Source organism: Brassica oleracea, chromosome C4 (genome assembly GCF_000695525.1).
Source record: "Brassica oleracea var. oleracea cultivar TO1000 chromosome C4, BOL, whole genome shotgun sequence".
Taxonomy (NCBI): domain Eukaryota; kingdom Viridiplantae; phylum Streptophyta; class Magnoliopsida; order Brassicales; family Brassicaceae; genus Brassica; species Brassica oleracea.
The window spans coordinates 47,937,144-47,953,303 of record NC_027751.1 but is presented as its reverse complement, the minus strand read 5'-3'; the positions used below and the strand labels follow the sequence as shown (position 1 = coordinate 47,953,303).

Below are 16,160 nucleotides of genomic sequence, written 5' to 3'. Positions count from 1 at the left end.
TTTTCCCGCTAAAACCTCCAAAATAGGTCCTTTTTTTTAATTTTTTTTATTTGAAAGTAAAAAAATTTTTTTAAAAAAAAAAAAAAAAAAAAAAAAGTGTTTTCAAGTTATTTTTAATAAGAGAGAGAGACGCTCTCCGTACTTGCATTTCTTTTTTTTATGTGTCTTCTTGTCCAGCAAATAAAAGAAATCTTTAGCCAATGACATTGCTTTTTCTTTACTGTAACTTTGGTTTGATTTCTATGTCCCGGGATTTTCTTGAAGTTTCTCTTACTGAACCAAGCTGGTTCTTATATGATATATTTACTTTTAGGGTTAGCTGGCTAGTCCGACCCGAATGGTTGCAAGTTTTAGTTTCTATTTAATATCTGAAGATCAAATCCTGAAAAAGAAAAAAATAAATCATTACTCAAATTGGTTATGACAAAAAAAAAAATTCCGCAAATAGGTTATTTATCACATATGTTATCGCTTAAACATGTTACTACATCAACTTTACCACTAAGGTAGGTTGTTGCTAAAGGTAATCAATCATGCTAAACCCGAGCTTGTAGGCTATATAGGTCAGATTTATATTATGTCCTTTGGTAGGCTGTACAAAATTGAACTATTGTTATACAACAAATAATTACATAAAATAAATGCTTAGAACCTATAATAATAATAAAAATTATGTAATAGTATTTCAGTAAGCCGGAAAGTACAGTGTCTTGACCGAACTGGTTTCTAGGGACCGCTTAATAGGTCACCAGGTTTACGGCCCTGTTCTCCTTCCTTATTATCAACACTTGCGGTGATGTTAGCCGGAGCAGACTCAATATCGCCCGCGGTTCTAGGTCGGGTTGTAGGCACTGGACCTGGCGTTTCACTCTTTTTCTTTGCATTCTTATGCCACATCTTTAATGCCTTTGACGTTTGCTCATCAAACACCGATCGCTTCATCGTTGATCCCATCTGAATAAAAACATTTAATCCCCACAGTAAGTAAAAGCTTAAACCAAACTTTCAAAGGAGGCAAAAGAATATATCAAATAAAACTTTGACATGCCTGAGTCACGAGAGCGTAGAGAGGAAGTGTGATGTAGCTACAAAGAAATTGTACTCCCACCCTGCATTAAGAAAAGTTTTAAATATGGTAGTTTTGATAAAAACAGTGTTTCTTGTGGGTCAAGTAAACGAGAAAGGACTCACCCTAGAGCAACCCGAATGATTATGAGGTAGAAATGGTGATGAAAACAGGACCTTAATCCGAACTCATACTGCAAAAATGGAAGCAGAATAAGTGAACTAAACATATATCATCATGGGAAGAAGAGAGATGTGTGTGTATATTTATTTACCCATATCCAAAAGAAGTAGGTGATCTCAAAAGCATTCTGAACAAGCAAGTAAGCTCATTAGAACATAGACAAAATACACACTTTTATCAATCGGCCAATTTTTATAAGCCGTGAAAGTACCTGGAAGAGAATGAAATGGATGATATGGAGGACTAAAGCGGGACGAGCGAACCAGAAATGTCGGTCAGAGACATTGACTAGTGGCATCCCTTGTATCACTGCATGTCTCTCTTGAATCTCCAAAGCCATGTCTGATATAATAGCCTGAAGCTTGGTTCCTATCGCTAATGTCAACTTCAAAGCATACACAATTTGTCGGTAAGCTCACAAACTTTCTCTCTATTGTTCTTTTAATAGAAGCAAAAGCTACAAGGTAGAGACTGAGTCACTTACAACTGGAGGAACCATGGTAATCACAGCAGTAACATACCATCCTAAAACGTTAATACCGAAACAATGAGATTCTAAACGTTATACCGTGTTGAATAATACTATACATAGCACGGATATGAAAATGACGAACCGTGCACATCAACGAGTAAAAAGATCATTACAAAGGCCCATAGCGCAGGACTGGAGAGATTTTAAAATTGCATCAGAAAAGGATGAAGAAATGAATGTTAGTGTAATTAAGAAGAATAAATGCTAAGAGGTTTCTTGAGTTACCTGATTCCCACGACTACCTTGAAGTCGTCTTCCAATGACCTTTTGATGTATTTTTGGAAATTAAACTTCATCCCCGGTGCCAAATGGACCTAAAGTAACATAATAATATTTGGAAACAAAACTAATCTCAAAGAAGAATATCAAGAATGGATACGTATTTTCAAAGAACTTACACTAATGAACCCATGACGCATCGTCAAGTAGTCAGATTTTCTTACAGATCTCAGCATCTGACGAAAGAAACACATCTGCAAGAAAAACAAAAGTCATAAGAGGATTTTTTTTTTTTTTCTCTTGTTTGAGACACAAGAAATGGAATAAAGAAGCTCAAAAACCATACAACGTAGAAGGAGAATCGGTTCCTCGCCCAAGTATTAACATGCTCCCGAACAAAAGATGTCTCATGTGTAAGCCTAAATCTTGAAGGATCTATAGATTACATGAATCAAAAACAAATTGTTAATAATTGAACCCAAGACAATTTTTTAAAAAAAAATTGTTAATATGTTTCCTAATTATATAGACCACATCTGAAATCATAATCACAAATCTAACCATCCATCATTTCATGATCATTTACGACCTCTTCTTCCCATACTTTCCATCCACGAATCTGCATTTACAAAAAAAAGGCATACGTTACAAACACATAACAATGTCACCACATTGATCAAACATTGTAATATAATTCATATGTACCTTTGCTCTTCCAAGCATCATGGTAATAGCACTATAAATGACATGAAACACAGCCAAGAAGAAGATAAAGATATGCACTTGGTGCAACGCGTTGAGTGATATAAGCGGCACATAGCCCTGAACAACAACAACATCAATTAACATAGAGAATCTTTTGTAATAATAAGGCAAAGAGTCAAGAGAGAGAGATGGGTGACCTTCTTGCACTCAGCAGGAGCACCTCCAGCCAAAACACGGCGTTGAAGGGAGAGAAGATGCCTCTGCATGTGATCGGTGTCCTTTACCTTCTTAGTGTCACCAGATGGACCATCGTACGGACCACAGAAGGACATAGCGTTACCGTATTTTGACGCCACGCACAAGCTTGCGATGTAGTTTTGTCCGAATGTTAGTAGCAGCGAAATGAATCCCAAAACCATTAGCTCTGCCAAAAAAAAAAAAGCAATATCACATTTAACTCTAGGTTTTTTTATTTCCTTGAGTTCCACGGTACCGTTTTTGATCTTTTGAAGAGCTTCGTATAAGGCTTTCTTCTTCTTTTTCTCGAACACCTGAGCAACGATCCATGTGGGGTGATGATGTTAATTATAAGAAAAATGTAGAGGAAGTTCTCGGGGATCGTTTAGAGATTTAATTACCGATCCGACTTTGTGAATCATGAGCTCCAAGATGATAGAGATCAAGATGATAACTCCACAAACGGTGGAGACGGCCCATGTTGGGGTCTGATCAAGCTCTCTCGGGCCTTCTATACTGCCTCCTCCGCCTCCTCCTCCTCCCATTTTTCTTTTATTATGTGTTTTACGATTATAAAAATTACAATTTTGTATTGCGAATAAACGGCGGGGAACATGCAGTCACGGAGGGGATATGTCTCCGTCGTGGTGATGGAGAATTGTTTTATTTATTTTTTGTTTTTGGAAATTTGCTTTGACGTTTGTTTATGGCTGGTTCCTAGGTTCTCTAATGGTTTTGAGTATCTGAAATTTAGGGGGAGATGAACGACTTGGCGCATTTATGGGGAAATTTCAAATTTATGATAACTAAATAAAAAAATAAAAAATAATTTAAAAGGAAGAAAACGCCGTTGCCGGGCATCGAACCCGGGTCACCTGCGTGACAGGCGGGAATACTTACCACTATACTACAACGACTTTGATGTTTAGGTTTCTAAACACTAGATACTACTTATTTAAATAAGACACTATCTAAATACTTTTCTTTTCGTGAACATAGACACTACTACATTCAAATTAAATAGCTGAACTTACTTAATACTTATGTCTCTTAAATTCAAATTATATAGCTGAACTTACTACTGGAATCTAGTAGATACATGTCTCTGCAGCTGAGAATCACTAGGCATAAACACTGGAAGCTGCCCTCCTCTCTGTGATCTAACTTGCTGGAAGTAACCAGTTAACGGAGTTCCTCTGACCCTTCTGCTACCATCACTCCCAGAAGAAGTTACACTGTTGAGACGTTCATTACCGCCTCCTCCTCCAAAAGTAGCCAGCTCTGTTCCTGGAGTCTGAAGAGACGAAGATACAAACCTGCCAGCTTCCGGATCCCAAACCACTGAGCTCTCATCGCTTGTAGGCATGTTTCTCCTAGCTGCTGCAGCAATAATGACATTTCTTCTTTCTTCTTCGTTTAACGGTGACTCGTTAGCTGATGATGACATGTACATTGGGTTGAAGTGGTCTCTCGTCAAAGCTGGAGCGGGGCTGCTTCTCCCGCTTGCGTTGCTGCTGGTTTTGTGAGGGTGTTGTCGAGAAGCTAATGGAAGAAGCACTGATGAGGATGCACGCGCTTTCGCAGCTGCTTTAGACGCTTCGTTTGAGTCGAGTTTCGCTAGCTTCCACGGGTTGATCCTTACTTGTTGACGCTGAGGTGGCTTTTTGTCTGGATCTATGGTGGAACGTACAGTTCCAGGCTGCTCCAGATGCTGGATCACATCATCCTGACAAAAAGAGAGATTAAACAAATGAAGTGAAAAAAGATCATCAGTTTTTTTTTTTAATTACATTTTGATCCATGAATACGTTTGGAGGTGTGCACAAGGAGGCGCCACGGTACTGAATGCTCAATCCGAGAGAGCTTCTTCCACTAGCAGCTGTCACAGCTGAGCTTGCAGGTGAAGGTGGCTGGCTATACTCGTCTCCCCCATCTATAGACGGTCCAGGCGGCTCGCTTTGTGCTCTCACAGCAACAACATATTCATATGTTGTGATTCCCTGCAGCCACCAAAGTAATATAACAAACCTCAGATTCATGTTTTTATGTGTCTATAATGTGGACGAAGAAAAGAAAAAAATACAAAACCTTTCGGATTAAAATTATGTGGAAGAAGAAAAGCTCCCCAAGTGGTACTATAGCCAGAAACGAGAGAGCTGTACAAACAATCTGCAGAATAAGAAAGCAAACTCAAGTTGGAAACTAAAAATTGATAGAAGATAGAACAGAACCAACATTAACTTTACCACAATAGCAGCAAATGGAGGACGGGAGAAGCCAAGTCCAAGCTTGTCGGTTATGAGATGTTCCATCGCCTTTTGCTCCACAAAACATCGGACAAAGACAGTAACACCAACTCCAAATTCAACTAGAAGCTGTTGTCACATTGGAAAGGTCATTAGATGTTATCTAATGAGATAACCATAATCAATCTTGAAGTGAAAACATACCCAGAAGAAGCTTGCTGCCATAAGACACACAAAGCTGATGTAGTTCTTCTGCCCCACACAGTTATTCAACCACTAAGACAAGAGATAGTGACATGACATATTAGTAAAAATGCTAAATTTATTAATACAACTAAGTTTTAAAACTGCATACCCGGCAATGATGATCAAAACCATCAACACACTTGCCACAACTTCGACAATGCTTGCTAAACTTACGCACCTTAAAGAAAAAATGTAGTGTTACGCAATGAGAAAGGTTTTTAACAGAAGCAAATATAAATAATACTCCCTCTGTATCACAATAAGTGGGTTTTAAGGTTTTTGCACACCGATTAAGGAATTACAAAATTTTATTCAATCTTTCTCGTTTGTATAAAAACAACAATAAGTACATATAATTCAACCAATAAAAAATCATACTGCAGAATACAAATAGTCAAAAACTTAAAATTGCATTTACTTTTTACATGAAAACTTGAAAACATCACTTAAAATGAAACAATTTTTTTCTCTTAAAACACGAATTAAAGTGATACGGAGGGAGTATACCTCAGCATTGCACAAAGAGCAGAACAGAGCTTCTTCTTGCTCCCCTGGTTCCTCCTGATGGGTGTCTCTACGGCAATCTTGTGATACTAAACAACCACAGATGAATCTTCCCACAGCATTACAGCAACCTGAGCCGTGTCTAGTATACGGCACACCATTCTCTGCAACATAAAAACATCACTCTAAGCAAAGAACGAAAATTATCACACAGCATCAGTGATTAAGCACTAACCAGGCGCGTAGTTACTGGTCTGTGACTTATGAGCTGGAGTGTTAACAGCGTCTACAAAGATTCCAGGATCCGCAGGGTCTATACCAGTGCATCGGATGTACAGCACAAAAACCGAAAACGCCTAGGCAAAAGAGAGAGAGATCAGAGCTGTGAGAGGTATACAACAAGCTTAGTATAAAGCAAGTTCTTACCAAGAATGAGTAGACACCAAAGGCGATGTACTGATAGAGTATCTTCCCGAGAAACGGAGCAAAGAAGGCATAGTATGCGATAGTGAGCAAGAAGAACACAGTTATAGCGACAACCTGCACATCAACGGAATCGAAATTCAATACAAATGGATATTGAAAAATGCACAACAAGTATATTATGTATAGTCGAATGTGTATGTATTGAAGTCAATATAGTCACAAGAAAGTGAACTCTCAGAAACCAACAAAACATCTGATGTCATTTTCACGGCAAAGGAACAAACTTTACACAAGATTAAGACAGGGAACTTTCACAATCTTTCAAACCAAAGTCAAAAGAGATCTCTTTATAATAATACTAAGTGAAGTAGACAAATCTTATAACCTGAAATGTGTGGGCTGGGAGTTGCCAGCCATGTCTTCTCGCCATTGCAGTGAAGAGAAACTTAAAAGCCCCCCTAAATGTTTTATCTGCCGGAAAACTCTTCTGAGATCACTCGAAACAGAGAAGAAGAAAAAAAAAAATCCGAATTTGAAAAATGAGAGTGATTGTTGATGTTGTTGTTGTTTTGCTTCCCCTAAAATCAGCAGCTACTGTAACGTCATTTAATGTATTGGAGGATGACCCGAGTTTAGGAGAAAGTATTAAAGTCGACCCGTGAAGGAATTTTCAAAGAACTTTTGAATGTTTTATTTTGGCCAGAATCTGTCGGTCAAAGAATGTCTCTCGGGGATGTAGTCACAAGCTGTTAGAGAACAAATGAATAATTTAAAAAGTTAATAGGATTAGTGACATATAGTATTAAGGTTGAGTTGCACTTGTAATTCGATGTAATTTGGAGCGAAAATAATATGATAAAAACTTTAAGTAAAGATAAAAGTTAATTTTTTTATTAAAACTGCTAATTGGTAATATTTTTGAAGTATAAATTGCACTAAAAATTTAATAAAATAATTAATGGGTAATGGAGTATTTATTAAAGAAATAATATTTTTACTTTATAATTGATTCGTAATGTTTTTACTTTATAAATTGTAGTAAATATTATTTAAAATTAATAAAAATTATAAATACAACAATAATAACAGTTATTACTAATTTAGTAAGCAAAATAGATTAGAGAAATTTTAAACATAGTAAATTAATAATTATTTAAATATACATAAACATATACATGTATAATAACAAAAAAACTCTCATGTAAACATAAATTTATGTATGTAAATTTTAATTACCAAAATAAATTAACAGTTTAAATTATAAAACAATTTTGTTTAAGTAATCAAATAGAAATAAGAAAGCTTATGAAAAAACTGGCTTACAAATAAATAGATGTATACAATTATTGAAAATATTCATTAATTAACCCAAAGTAAATATGGACAATTGCCATGTTTCAAAAGTTGATAAATTTCTTTAGAAAAAAATAAACGTGGATAACTACCAACTCAAGTTAACTCAAGCTCTAATACATGTCATTTCCTTTGAGGGAAAATTGACTTTTAATTCCTGAACTTTCAAAAATAAGCCAAAAAAACCTTAAACTTCAAAATAGGCCATTTAAATCCTTAACTCCTAGTCAAACACGGATAAATCCTGAACTATCTTTGACCAAGCCTTTTTAACAATCTAATTAATTAGCCGTTAATTAAATGTTAACAGACGTTTAGTATCAAAACGTCGTCGTTTTCTCAAAACGAAAAAAACCTAAACTAAGCTCGAAAATCCCCAATTCATCCCCTCAAATCCCTAGTTTCTCACTTCTGTGTCGAAAATTTTCAATTCATCTCTTTCTCAAAGCTTTAAGAGGAGGAAGATGGGTCCGAAGGTTCGACTTCCTTGTCGACGCAGCGCTCGTAATATGAAAGAAGGTTCGAGTAGAGTCGAAGATACTGAAGCCGTAAATGTCAGAGACAGAGAGGTTCGAACCGAAGAGGTTGAAACTGTTGCAGAAGCGGATGGAGGAAACGATGGAGGAGAAGAGGATGGAGGAGAAGCGGATGGAGAAGATGATTGTGAAGCAATTGTCGATGATGATGAGGATCAGCTAGAAGAGGAAGAGGAGGTCAATGGAATTACAGTTGAAGAAGTAGATTGTCCAGATTTAGCAGTTCACTTTGGAGATGTTGCTAGAGAGCCAGAGGAAGAAAGTGATGCAGACAGCGGCGATGACATTTGGGATGAAGATATCATTCCCGATCCGTTATCATTTGATGACGACGAAGAAGCTGTGATTCATAAGGAGACGCGTGCCAACACAGTCGACAGTGAAGAGCTCTTGTTCCTAGGAAAGACGTTCAACTGTGCTGCTGATTTCAAGGTTGCATTGCTACGGTACTCTCTACGGACTAGGTATGATATTAAGCTGTACAAGTCTTCAGCAAAACGGCTTGGTGCGAAATGTTCAGACAAAGAGACAGAGTGTCCATGGAGAGTGTACTGTTCTTATGAGAGGAGGAAGCACAAAATGCATATTAAAGTCTACATCAATGAGCATATATGTTTGAGATCGGGCTACTCTAAGATGCTAAAAAGGTCTTCAATTGCTTCAATCTTTGAAGAGAGATTACGGATAAACCCGAAGTTCACCAAGAAAGAAATGGCGGATGAGATAAAGAGAGAGTTCAATTTGATTGTCACCGAAGAACAGTGTGCAAAAGCCAAGTCAAAGCTGTACCGGGAAAGAAAAGATGGCCATGAAACACACTTCTCTCGCATATGGGATTATCAGGCAGAGGTTATGAGAACAAACCCAGAGTCTAAGGTGGTGATTGAGACTATTCCAGGAGCAACTCCAACAAGCAAGCAAAGGTTCGATCGCATGTATGTTTGTTTTACATCGCAAAGAGAAACTTGGATAGAGAGTTGTAGGCCTATCATTGGGTTAGATGGGGCCTTTTTGAAGTGGGATATCAAAGGTCAGCTCTTAGCTGCTGTGGGAAGAGATGGAGACAATAGGATTGTACCAATCGCATGGGCTGTGGTCGAGATTGAGAATAATATCAATTGGGAGTGGTTTGTGAAGCTTCTCAAAGCTGATTTGGGACTGGAAAATGGTGGTAGGATCACCATAATCTCGGACAAGCAGAAGGTATGAATTATATGAGTTATATATATTGTTTGAATTTCAATAAACTAACAAAGATTGTCAATTGGTTTTTACAGGGACTGGTGAAGGCTGTGAAAGAAGAGCTTCCAGAGGCTGAACATCGGATGTGTGCAAGACACATTTTGGCCAACTGGAAGAGGGACAGCAAAGATCCTCAACTAGAGATTCTGTTTTGGAAAATAGCACGCAGCTACACCGAAGGAGATTACAAAGAGAATCTGAAAGCGCTTCGGCTATATAGCTCAGGTGCGCATGAGTCTCTACTTAGGACAAACCCTGAAACATGGTCTAGGGCTTACTTTAGAATAGGGTCCTGTTGTAACGACAACCTCAACAACCTTAGTGAATCTTTCAATAAAACCATTAAGGAAGCTAGAAAGAAACCTTTGCTTGAGTTGTTAGAAGATATTAGGAGGCAGTGCATGGTCCGTAATGCCAAAAGAGCGATTGTAGCTTCACGTTTGAGGACAACATTCACTAAGAGAGCACATAAGGAAATAGAAGCTACTAAAGAGAAGTCTAAGGATTGCAAAAGGTATATTGCTTGTGATGAATACAATGAGATAGATGATGGTGGTACTACATATTCTGTGGATATGGCTGCTAGAACTTGCGGTTGTATCAAGTGGCAATTGACAGGCATACCGTGTATCCATGCCTCATGTGTTATCATGGCGAAGAGGCTGACTTTTGGTCACTATGTTTCAAACTACTACACTGCTAACATGTGGCGTTTAACATACTCTCGTGGTATTAGGCCTGTACAAGGTATGAAGTTGTGGCCTCAGCTTAATAGATTACCAGTCCTACCACCACCCTATAGATTAGGAAACCGTGGTCGACCAAGCAACTATGAGAGGAAAAAAGGTCAGAATGAATCATCTTCTTCATCAACAAAGCTATCTCGAGAGCATCGGGTGATGACATGCTCTAATTGTCTCGAAGAAGGCCACAACAAAACTACATGCTCAAATGCAGCTGTTCAGCCACAACCTAAAAGGCCAAGAGGACGCCCAAGACTCTATCCTCAGGTACATTTACATATCAAGCTATATTATTTTGTTGAGGACGACCAAGACTTTATACGAATTGTTCTTTTGTTTAGGCTCAACCATCGCAAGGAATGTCTCAAGAACAATCACAAGAGATGCCTCAAGGATCACAAGTATGAAGAGGTGTTTGTGGTTGTGCAAGTCTATGTTTTATGCGTTTATGTTTCAGATGTTGCTTTTGAACAATCACATCTTTATCTTGTAATGGCTCTTTCAATGCTTTGTCTTTTGAATGCTCTGTCTTTTGAATGATTTGTCTTTTGAATGATTTGTCTTTTGAATGATTTGTCTTTTGAATGATTTGTCTTTTGAATGATTTGTCTTTTGAATGATTTGTCTTTTGAATGATTTGTCTTTTGAATGATTTGTCTTTTGAATGATTTGTCTTTTGAATGATTTGTCTTTTGAATGATTTGTCTTTTGAATGATTTGTCTTTTGAATGATTTGTCTTTTGAATGATTTGTCTTTTGAATGATTTGTCTTTTGAATGATTTGTCTTTTGAATGATTTGTCTTTTGAATGATTTGTCTTTTGAATGATTTGTCTTTTGAATGATTTGTCTTTTGAATGATTTGTCTTTTGGATGCTTTGTGTTTCAGATGTTGTCTTTGTCTTTGTCTATTAAACATGTTTCAGATGTTGTCTTTATTTTTGTATTTGTCTTTGTCGATTAAGTAATAAGCATAAGGAAACACTAGCAATACAAACATAAACCACAAGACAAAGAAACAATGTATAACCATAACAAAACTGAAACCAGAACATACTTTAGAAAGTCATAATCTCATACATTCCATCCAAAGACAAAGTCATTCAAGTTTTCAAAAGACAGTACATAACATAAGCATAAGCATAAGAAAACTGAAAACAACACATACTTCTTAAGACACACATTAGTAGAGCACATAAGCACCAAATGCAAGACTAACGATGCAAGCATACACCACACTCTTAAAGCTTTGAGAAAGAGATGAATTGAAAATTTTCGACACAGAAGTGAGAAACTAGGGATTTGAGGGGATGAATTGGGGATTTTCGAGCTTAGTTTAGGTTTTTTTCGTTTTGAGAAAACGACGACGTTTTGATACTAAACGTCTGTTAACATTTAATTAACGGCTAATTAATTAGAATGTTAAAAAGGCTTGGTCAAAGATAGTTCAGGATTTATCCGTGTTTGACTAGGAGTTAAGGATTTAAATGGCCTGTTTTGAAGTTTAAAGTTTTTTTGGCTTATTTTTGAAAGTTCAGGAATTAAAAGTCAATTTTTCCTTTCCTTTGATGTTGATTTATCATTTGATTTGTTGATTTTGCAAAAGAGATAACTCAAAAATATAATTCAACTTTACCACATTATAATGCAAACACAAACTTACTTTACCACATTATAATGCAAACACAAACTCTGATAACTAAATCATGATTGGTAACAATTCTGATTAATATTCTTAACTCAAACTATATCAAATATACATCATGTTACCAATCAAAGCCATAAATGGATTTGAATTAGTCATGATTGGTTAGGATTAGTGTTTTAAAAATAAATAAAGCTAAAGTCCCAAGTTAAAAGCCGAACCAATTTGTTTGTTTCTTCTTTTTTTTTTTTTTCTGGTTCAAAGTTGAAATCGGAAACAAATCGAAAATATAGGTAAGTTCCAATTTTCACTCTATTTATTTAATGATGTTTGTTTCAACCTTTTTTGGTAGGGTTCTTTTCTGTTCTATTTATTCTCTTGGTTCAGTTTCAGTCAAATTGATATTTTTTATCTCACATTCGACTCTTATTTTGGTTTGTAATGGATCAGTTTCTCACGGGTCTGTTTTGTCTCTGTTTAATCACATTTATGCTTTTGTTTTTTTGGCTCTGTTTGGTCATGAACATGCATATATATGATGAGTATGGCTTGTAATGATCACTTCTTATGATTATGAACCCGTACTACTGTACTAGCGATGAATGTCGTCTCTTTATAGCTGCCGGATGGTTACCTGACATAGGACCTTTGCCTTTCTTAAGAGTCCTAAGCCTCTTCTTCTTGATTGTTAAAATTGTCTTCATCACATCAGTGCGGCTTTTTGTTAGAACCAATCTTGTTTTGATGTTAGTAATCAGAAAAAGTTTTACATCACAGTTAAACCTTTTTAAGATGGAGAAATTTTATATAATAAAAGAAGATCTACATTAATCAGGATATTCCAATTTCTAAACAACTCAAGGTTTTGAAAATCAACACGAACACACAGAACATGTTAAGTTATTAAATTCATTTTGTCTGGACAGACAACTAAAGAAAGCCTAAACTAAAGATAAGAATCATCATCATCATTCTGGTTATAATAGTATCATTAGGCTACTTCCAGGGCATTGAAAGGTTGTTGCTGTTGTTGTTGTACGGTCCTCCTGTGCTCTGCTGAAGATGGCTTCCATGTCCCCCACAAGATGACTCACTCATTGCGCCACGAGCCTGCTGGCTATTCGGAGTCGTCAGTACATGACTTGGGGCCACACGGGGTAATGCCGGACTTGCTAGTTCCATTTGTCCCACGTGTTCTTTTTGCCCGTCTGGTATGAAACTCCCAACAACAATCTGTCATTCGAGACCAAAATGTTATCCTTACATTGTTCAAGTTTGAATTAGAAGAAGGGAGATGTTACCTGAACAGGTGATGCTGCTATAAGAAGACCAGCGACACAACCACCTAAGACATTACCATCCGGAGCCGATAAGGACACACTTAGACCTCCCGTCCTGCTTCTGTGACCATTGTTCTCCAGCAGTAGGAACGATCCCGACAAAGACAGAATCTCAAATCTCCCCTAATGTTAAAAATGTTAAACAACTCACTAAGGGTTACGCAGCAAGTGGTCAGAGACAAAGAAACAGAAGAATCTAGCAAAGCCTAATCTTAATACCTCGTATGTAACGGTACCACCGGATGTAGCGGCCTGGCGAAGAGTCACGTTGGAGATAGCTCCATTAGCAGACAGGACGCACACAGCTCGTGGTCCGTTCTGAGAAAACGCCATTATCTTTGATGATACATCCTGTGTCCCCAATCATTAAACAAACGACAGCATTTAATCCTGTGCAAACACAGCCACACGCACACAACATAATCTTTCTCAACGTAACAGAACCCTGATCAAGTTCAACACTCTCTTGTTCACCAATAATCTTTTGACCTTAAACACAGTCTAGACATTCACATGATTTAGAGAGACCTTAATGAGTTAAAGAGTTTAAGACAAGGCATCTCAGCAGTAAATAAGGAAATTCAAGAAGATAGAGAGACCTCTCCAGTGCTCACGGTAAGAATATGAGGCGTGAATCCTACTCCTGTCGACCCTGCAACAACAACAAGCACAAAGGAGAGAACAAACATTCAGAGCTCAAGTTACACAGCTATAGTGAGAAGCCATTGAAAGATGGTTGAAGAAGATACGTTAAGGGGCATAAAAGTAATTTGAGAAGGAGATTCTCGAGGTCCATTGTTTACCATATTCACACCATTTATACTATATTCTAATAGAGATAGCAGCCGACAGGGAAGATCCAAACCCACCAAAAGATTCCAATAAAAGAAAAATGTATATAAAGTGTACCTAAAGCTTGAAGCTTTGGCCTGTTGCTAGACCCAGAAGGTCGTCCTCTCATCCTCTTAACAGTAGGCGAGGCTCCTCCACCTCCGCCTGAGCCACCACCGTCTCCACCGCTAGGTTGGCTAACGGTGTAAGAAGGAGGTCCGGGAACAAAACCCAGCGACGCCTCGCCGCTGTTCGGTTCGTACTTCCTCGGTCTGCCTCTTCTCTTCTTCACGCGCTGCTCGCCTCCGGTCACGGGCACGTTCATGTTCAAGCCGGTTTCTGAGTTGTGTTGGTACTGCTGGGGTGAAGAGTCTGAGCTCATGGGCTTGTAGATAGCTGTTCTGTCGGCGCCGGTGAAGGACAACTGCATGTTCTGAGAGTTTTGCTGCTGCTGCTGCGGCTGCGGAGGAGGAGGGAGTTGATTGTGTTGGTGGTGGAGACCCATTGGGAATGGCATTGGCCCTCTGTTCGCCGCCGTTAAGCCCGTCTCAGATCCGGACATGGTTCCGTCACTATCAAACAAACAAAAAAGGAAGCCCTTTTAGCAGAAACTTCACCACAAACCCAGTTTCCACTGAAGCTCTCAAGTGAACACTGTAGATGGAGAAAGTTCGAAACTTTAAACCTCAAACCTAATCAAACTACTGCACCCGAGAAGGAGAAAGATCCGAACTTTTTAACAATTCTGAATCCAAAAAGATTTTTAGATCTCTAAAACAAACAAACAAAAAACTTTGGAATTTCCGAATTAGAGAGTTAAGATTAAAATAATAAACTTTAAATTATTAACAGAGGATTAATTAATTATTTTCCTTCAGAAAGTCAGATAACATTGAAAAATTGAAAGAAAGAAAACTTACGATAACTGCGAAAATTCAGGGAACAAAGCAAAGAAGATTCCCTCTCCCTTCCCTGCCTACAACTATATTAGGGTTTTATATTTTACTTTCCAAGCAGGAAAATATATAATGAGTTTCCTTTTTAGGATTAAATAGGGATTTTCGCGTTGCTCAAAAAAAAAAGTAATAGGGATTTTCGCAATTCTTAATATTTTGGTCTCTACTATTAAGTTAACTATGTAACTATTTTACCAAAAATAAAACTATGTAAATATTTTACCAAAAATAAAACTATGGAATTATTCCCTTTCTCTTCTTTTTTGGGAATTAAAATGTAAAGACTAAATAGTAAGAAAATATTATATTTACTACTATTTTAGTAAATTAGCTTCTAAAATATAGTGTAAGTAAATTTAAATTTTCATTCAGTTAATTGTTATCTAATTTTTAGTTCTTCAAATGATATAAATTAGTGTTTTTACCGAGGATGGACAAAATTTGATGTATTTTCTTATTTAATTTCTTTATGTTTTATTCTCGGTTTCAAAATTTTGATTTATATAAGGTGCATTTTGTATGATATAAAATGCAATTTATTTGTGCTTCTATTTTGTATATTCATATGCTAACGTCTAAACACCGCCCATCCATTAAACCGTGCACTTTTTTTACTTTTTTTTTTTAAACTCAACTTCAACTTTCATTCACCAAATATATGGATACAAGGACTTGACCACAAGAGACTTATACCACACATACATTGAAGCGATCTAGTAACACCTTGGATCACTTGATTGGACCCAACGCTACCTAACCGAAGCCTCAATGTACATTGAACCACAATGAGTGTGAGATCACTCCACGACCCGGAATGATCCACCTCTTCAACCTCCGACATCTTGGTACAACACCGTTTACTAACACAACAAGATTACATACTTCACCGAAACTAATTAGGAACTAGCTAAAGATCCTAATGATCGACATTAAAACTCATGACCCAATAGCCTCTCCACCAAAAAGGTGCATAATCGAGAACTCCTCATCCTCCTGGTCTTCGAACGTTGTGACCCTCAGCCTAAAAACATACAAAAGATCCGAATGAAATTCGGGTTTCAGCTACGTAGCGCGGGTCGATATAGCTCATCGGGCTTTCAGAGAAGTGGGACTCAAACCGAAGGATAAGAATTTCAGGCGCTAGGGTATAG

The 16,160-nt window shown here is 37.4% G+C and overlaps 4 protein-coding genes across 5 annotated transcripts; 1 reads left to right on the top strand and 3 right to left on the bottom strand.

The window, feature by feature from the left end:
• Positions 1-558: 558 nt before the first annotated feature.
• LOC106340550 (MLO-like protein 5) lies at positions 559-3,627 on the bottom strand. Its single transcript, XM_013779412.1, has 15 exons — positions 3,344-3,627; positions 3,199-3,256; positions 2,903-3,129; positions 2,706-2,822; positions 2,562-2,619; positions 2,347-2,435; positions 2,180-2,254; positions 2,007-2,095; positions 1,864-1,913; positions 1,734-1,774; positions 1,461-1,634; positions 1,341-1,376; positions 1,192-1,259; positions 1,049-1,109; positions 559-954 (listed from the first exon to the last, which is right to left on the bottom strand). The coding sequence occupies exons 1-15, from the start codon at positions 3,485-3,487 to the stop codon at positions 727-729; spliced, it is 1,515 nt and encodes a 504-aa protein (XP_013634866.1). The 5' UTR covers positions 3,488-3,627; the 3' UTR covers positions 559-726.
• Positions 3,628-4,020: 393 nt separating this feature from the next.
• Positions 4,021-7,009, bottom strand: LOC106339990 (protein S-acyltransferase 21). Its single transcript, XM_013778845.1, has 10 exons — positions 6,750-7,009; positions 6,365-6,478; positions 6,174-6,294; positions 5,942-6,102; positions 5,544-5,612; positions 5,393-5,464; positions 5,189-5,317; positions 5,031-5,111; positions 4,733-4,942; positions 4,021-4,668 (listed from the first exon to the last, which is right to left on the bottom strand). Exons 1-10 carry the CDS (start codon positions 6,792-6,794, stop codon positions 4,021-4,023), a joined length of 1,650 nt encoding a protein of 549 aa, XP_013634299.1. The 5' UTR covers positions 6,795-7,009.
• Positions 7,010-8,226: 1,217 nt separating this feature from the next.
• LOC106339090 lies at positions 8,227-10,731 on the top strand. The gene is made up of 4 exons (XM_013777908.1): positions 8,227-9,456; positions 9,531-10,505; positions 10,580-10,639; positions 10,696-10,731. The coding sequence occupies exons 1-4, from the start codon at positions 8,227-8,229 to the stop codon at positions 10,729-10,731; spliced, it is 2,301 nt and encodes a 766-aa protein (XP_013633362.1).
• Positions 10,732-12,681: 1,950 nt separating this feature from the next.
• On the bottom strand, positions 12,682-15,081 carry LOC106337229 (AT-hook motif nuclear-localized protein 10). 2 transcript variants are annotated; one of them, XM_013776299.1, is made up of 6 exons: positions 14,974-15,081; positions 14,132-14,707; positions 13,822-13,874; positions 13,442-13,573; positions 13,184-13,345; positions 12,682-13,115 (listed from the first exon to the last, which is right to left on the bottom strand). In XM_013776299.1, the coding sequence occupies exons 2-6, from the start codon at positions 14,613-14,615 to the stop codon at positions 12,879-12,881; spliced, it is 1,068 nt and encodes a 355-aa protein (XP_013631753.1). In that variant the 5' UTR covers positions 14,616-14,707; positions 14,974-15,081; the 3' UTR covers positions 12,682-12,878. The 2 variants fall into 2 exon arrangements, with proteins under 2 accessions (XP_013631753.1, XP_013631752.1); XM_013776298.1 differs by having other exon boundaries at positions 14,132-14,625; positions 14,974-15,080.
• Between the last annotated feature and the right edge of the window lie 1,079 nt (positions 15,082-16,160).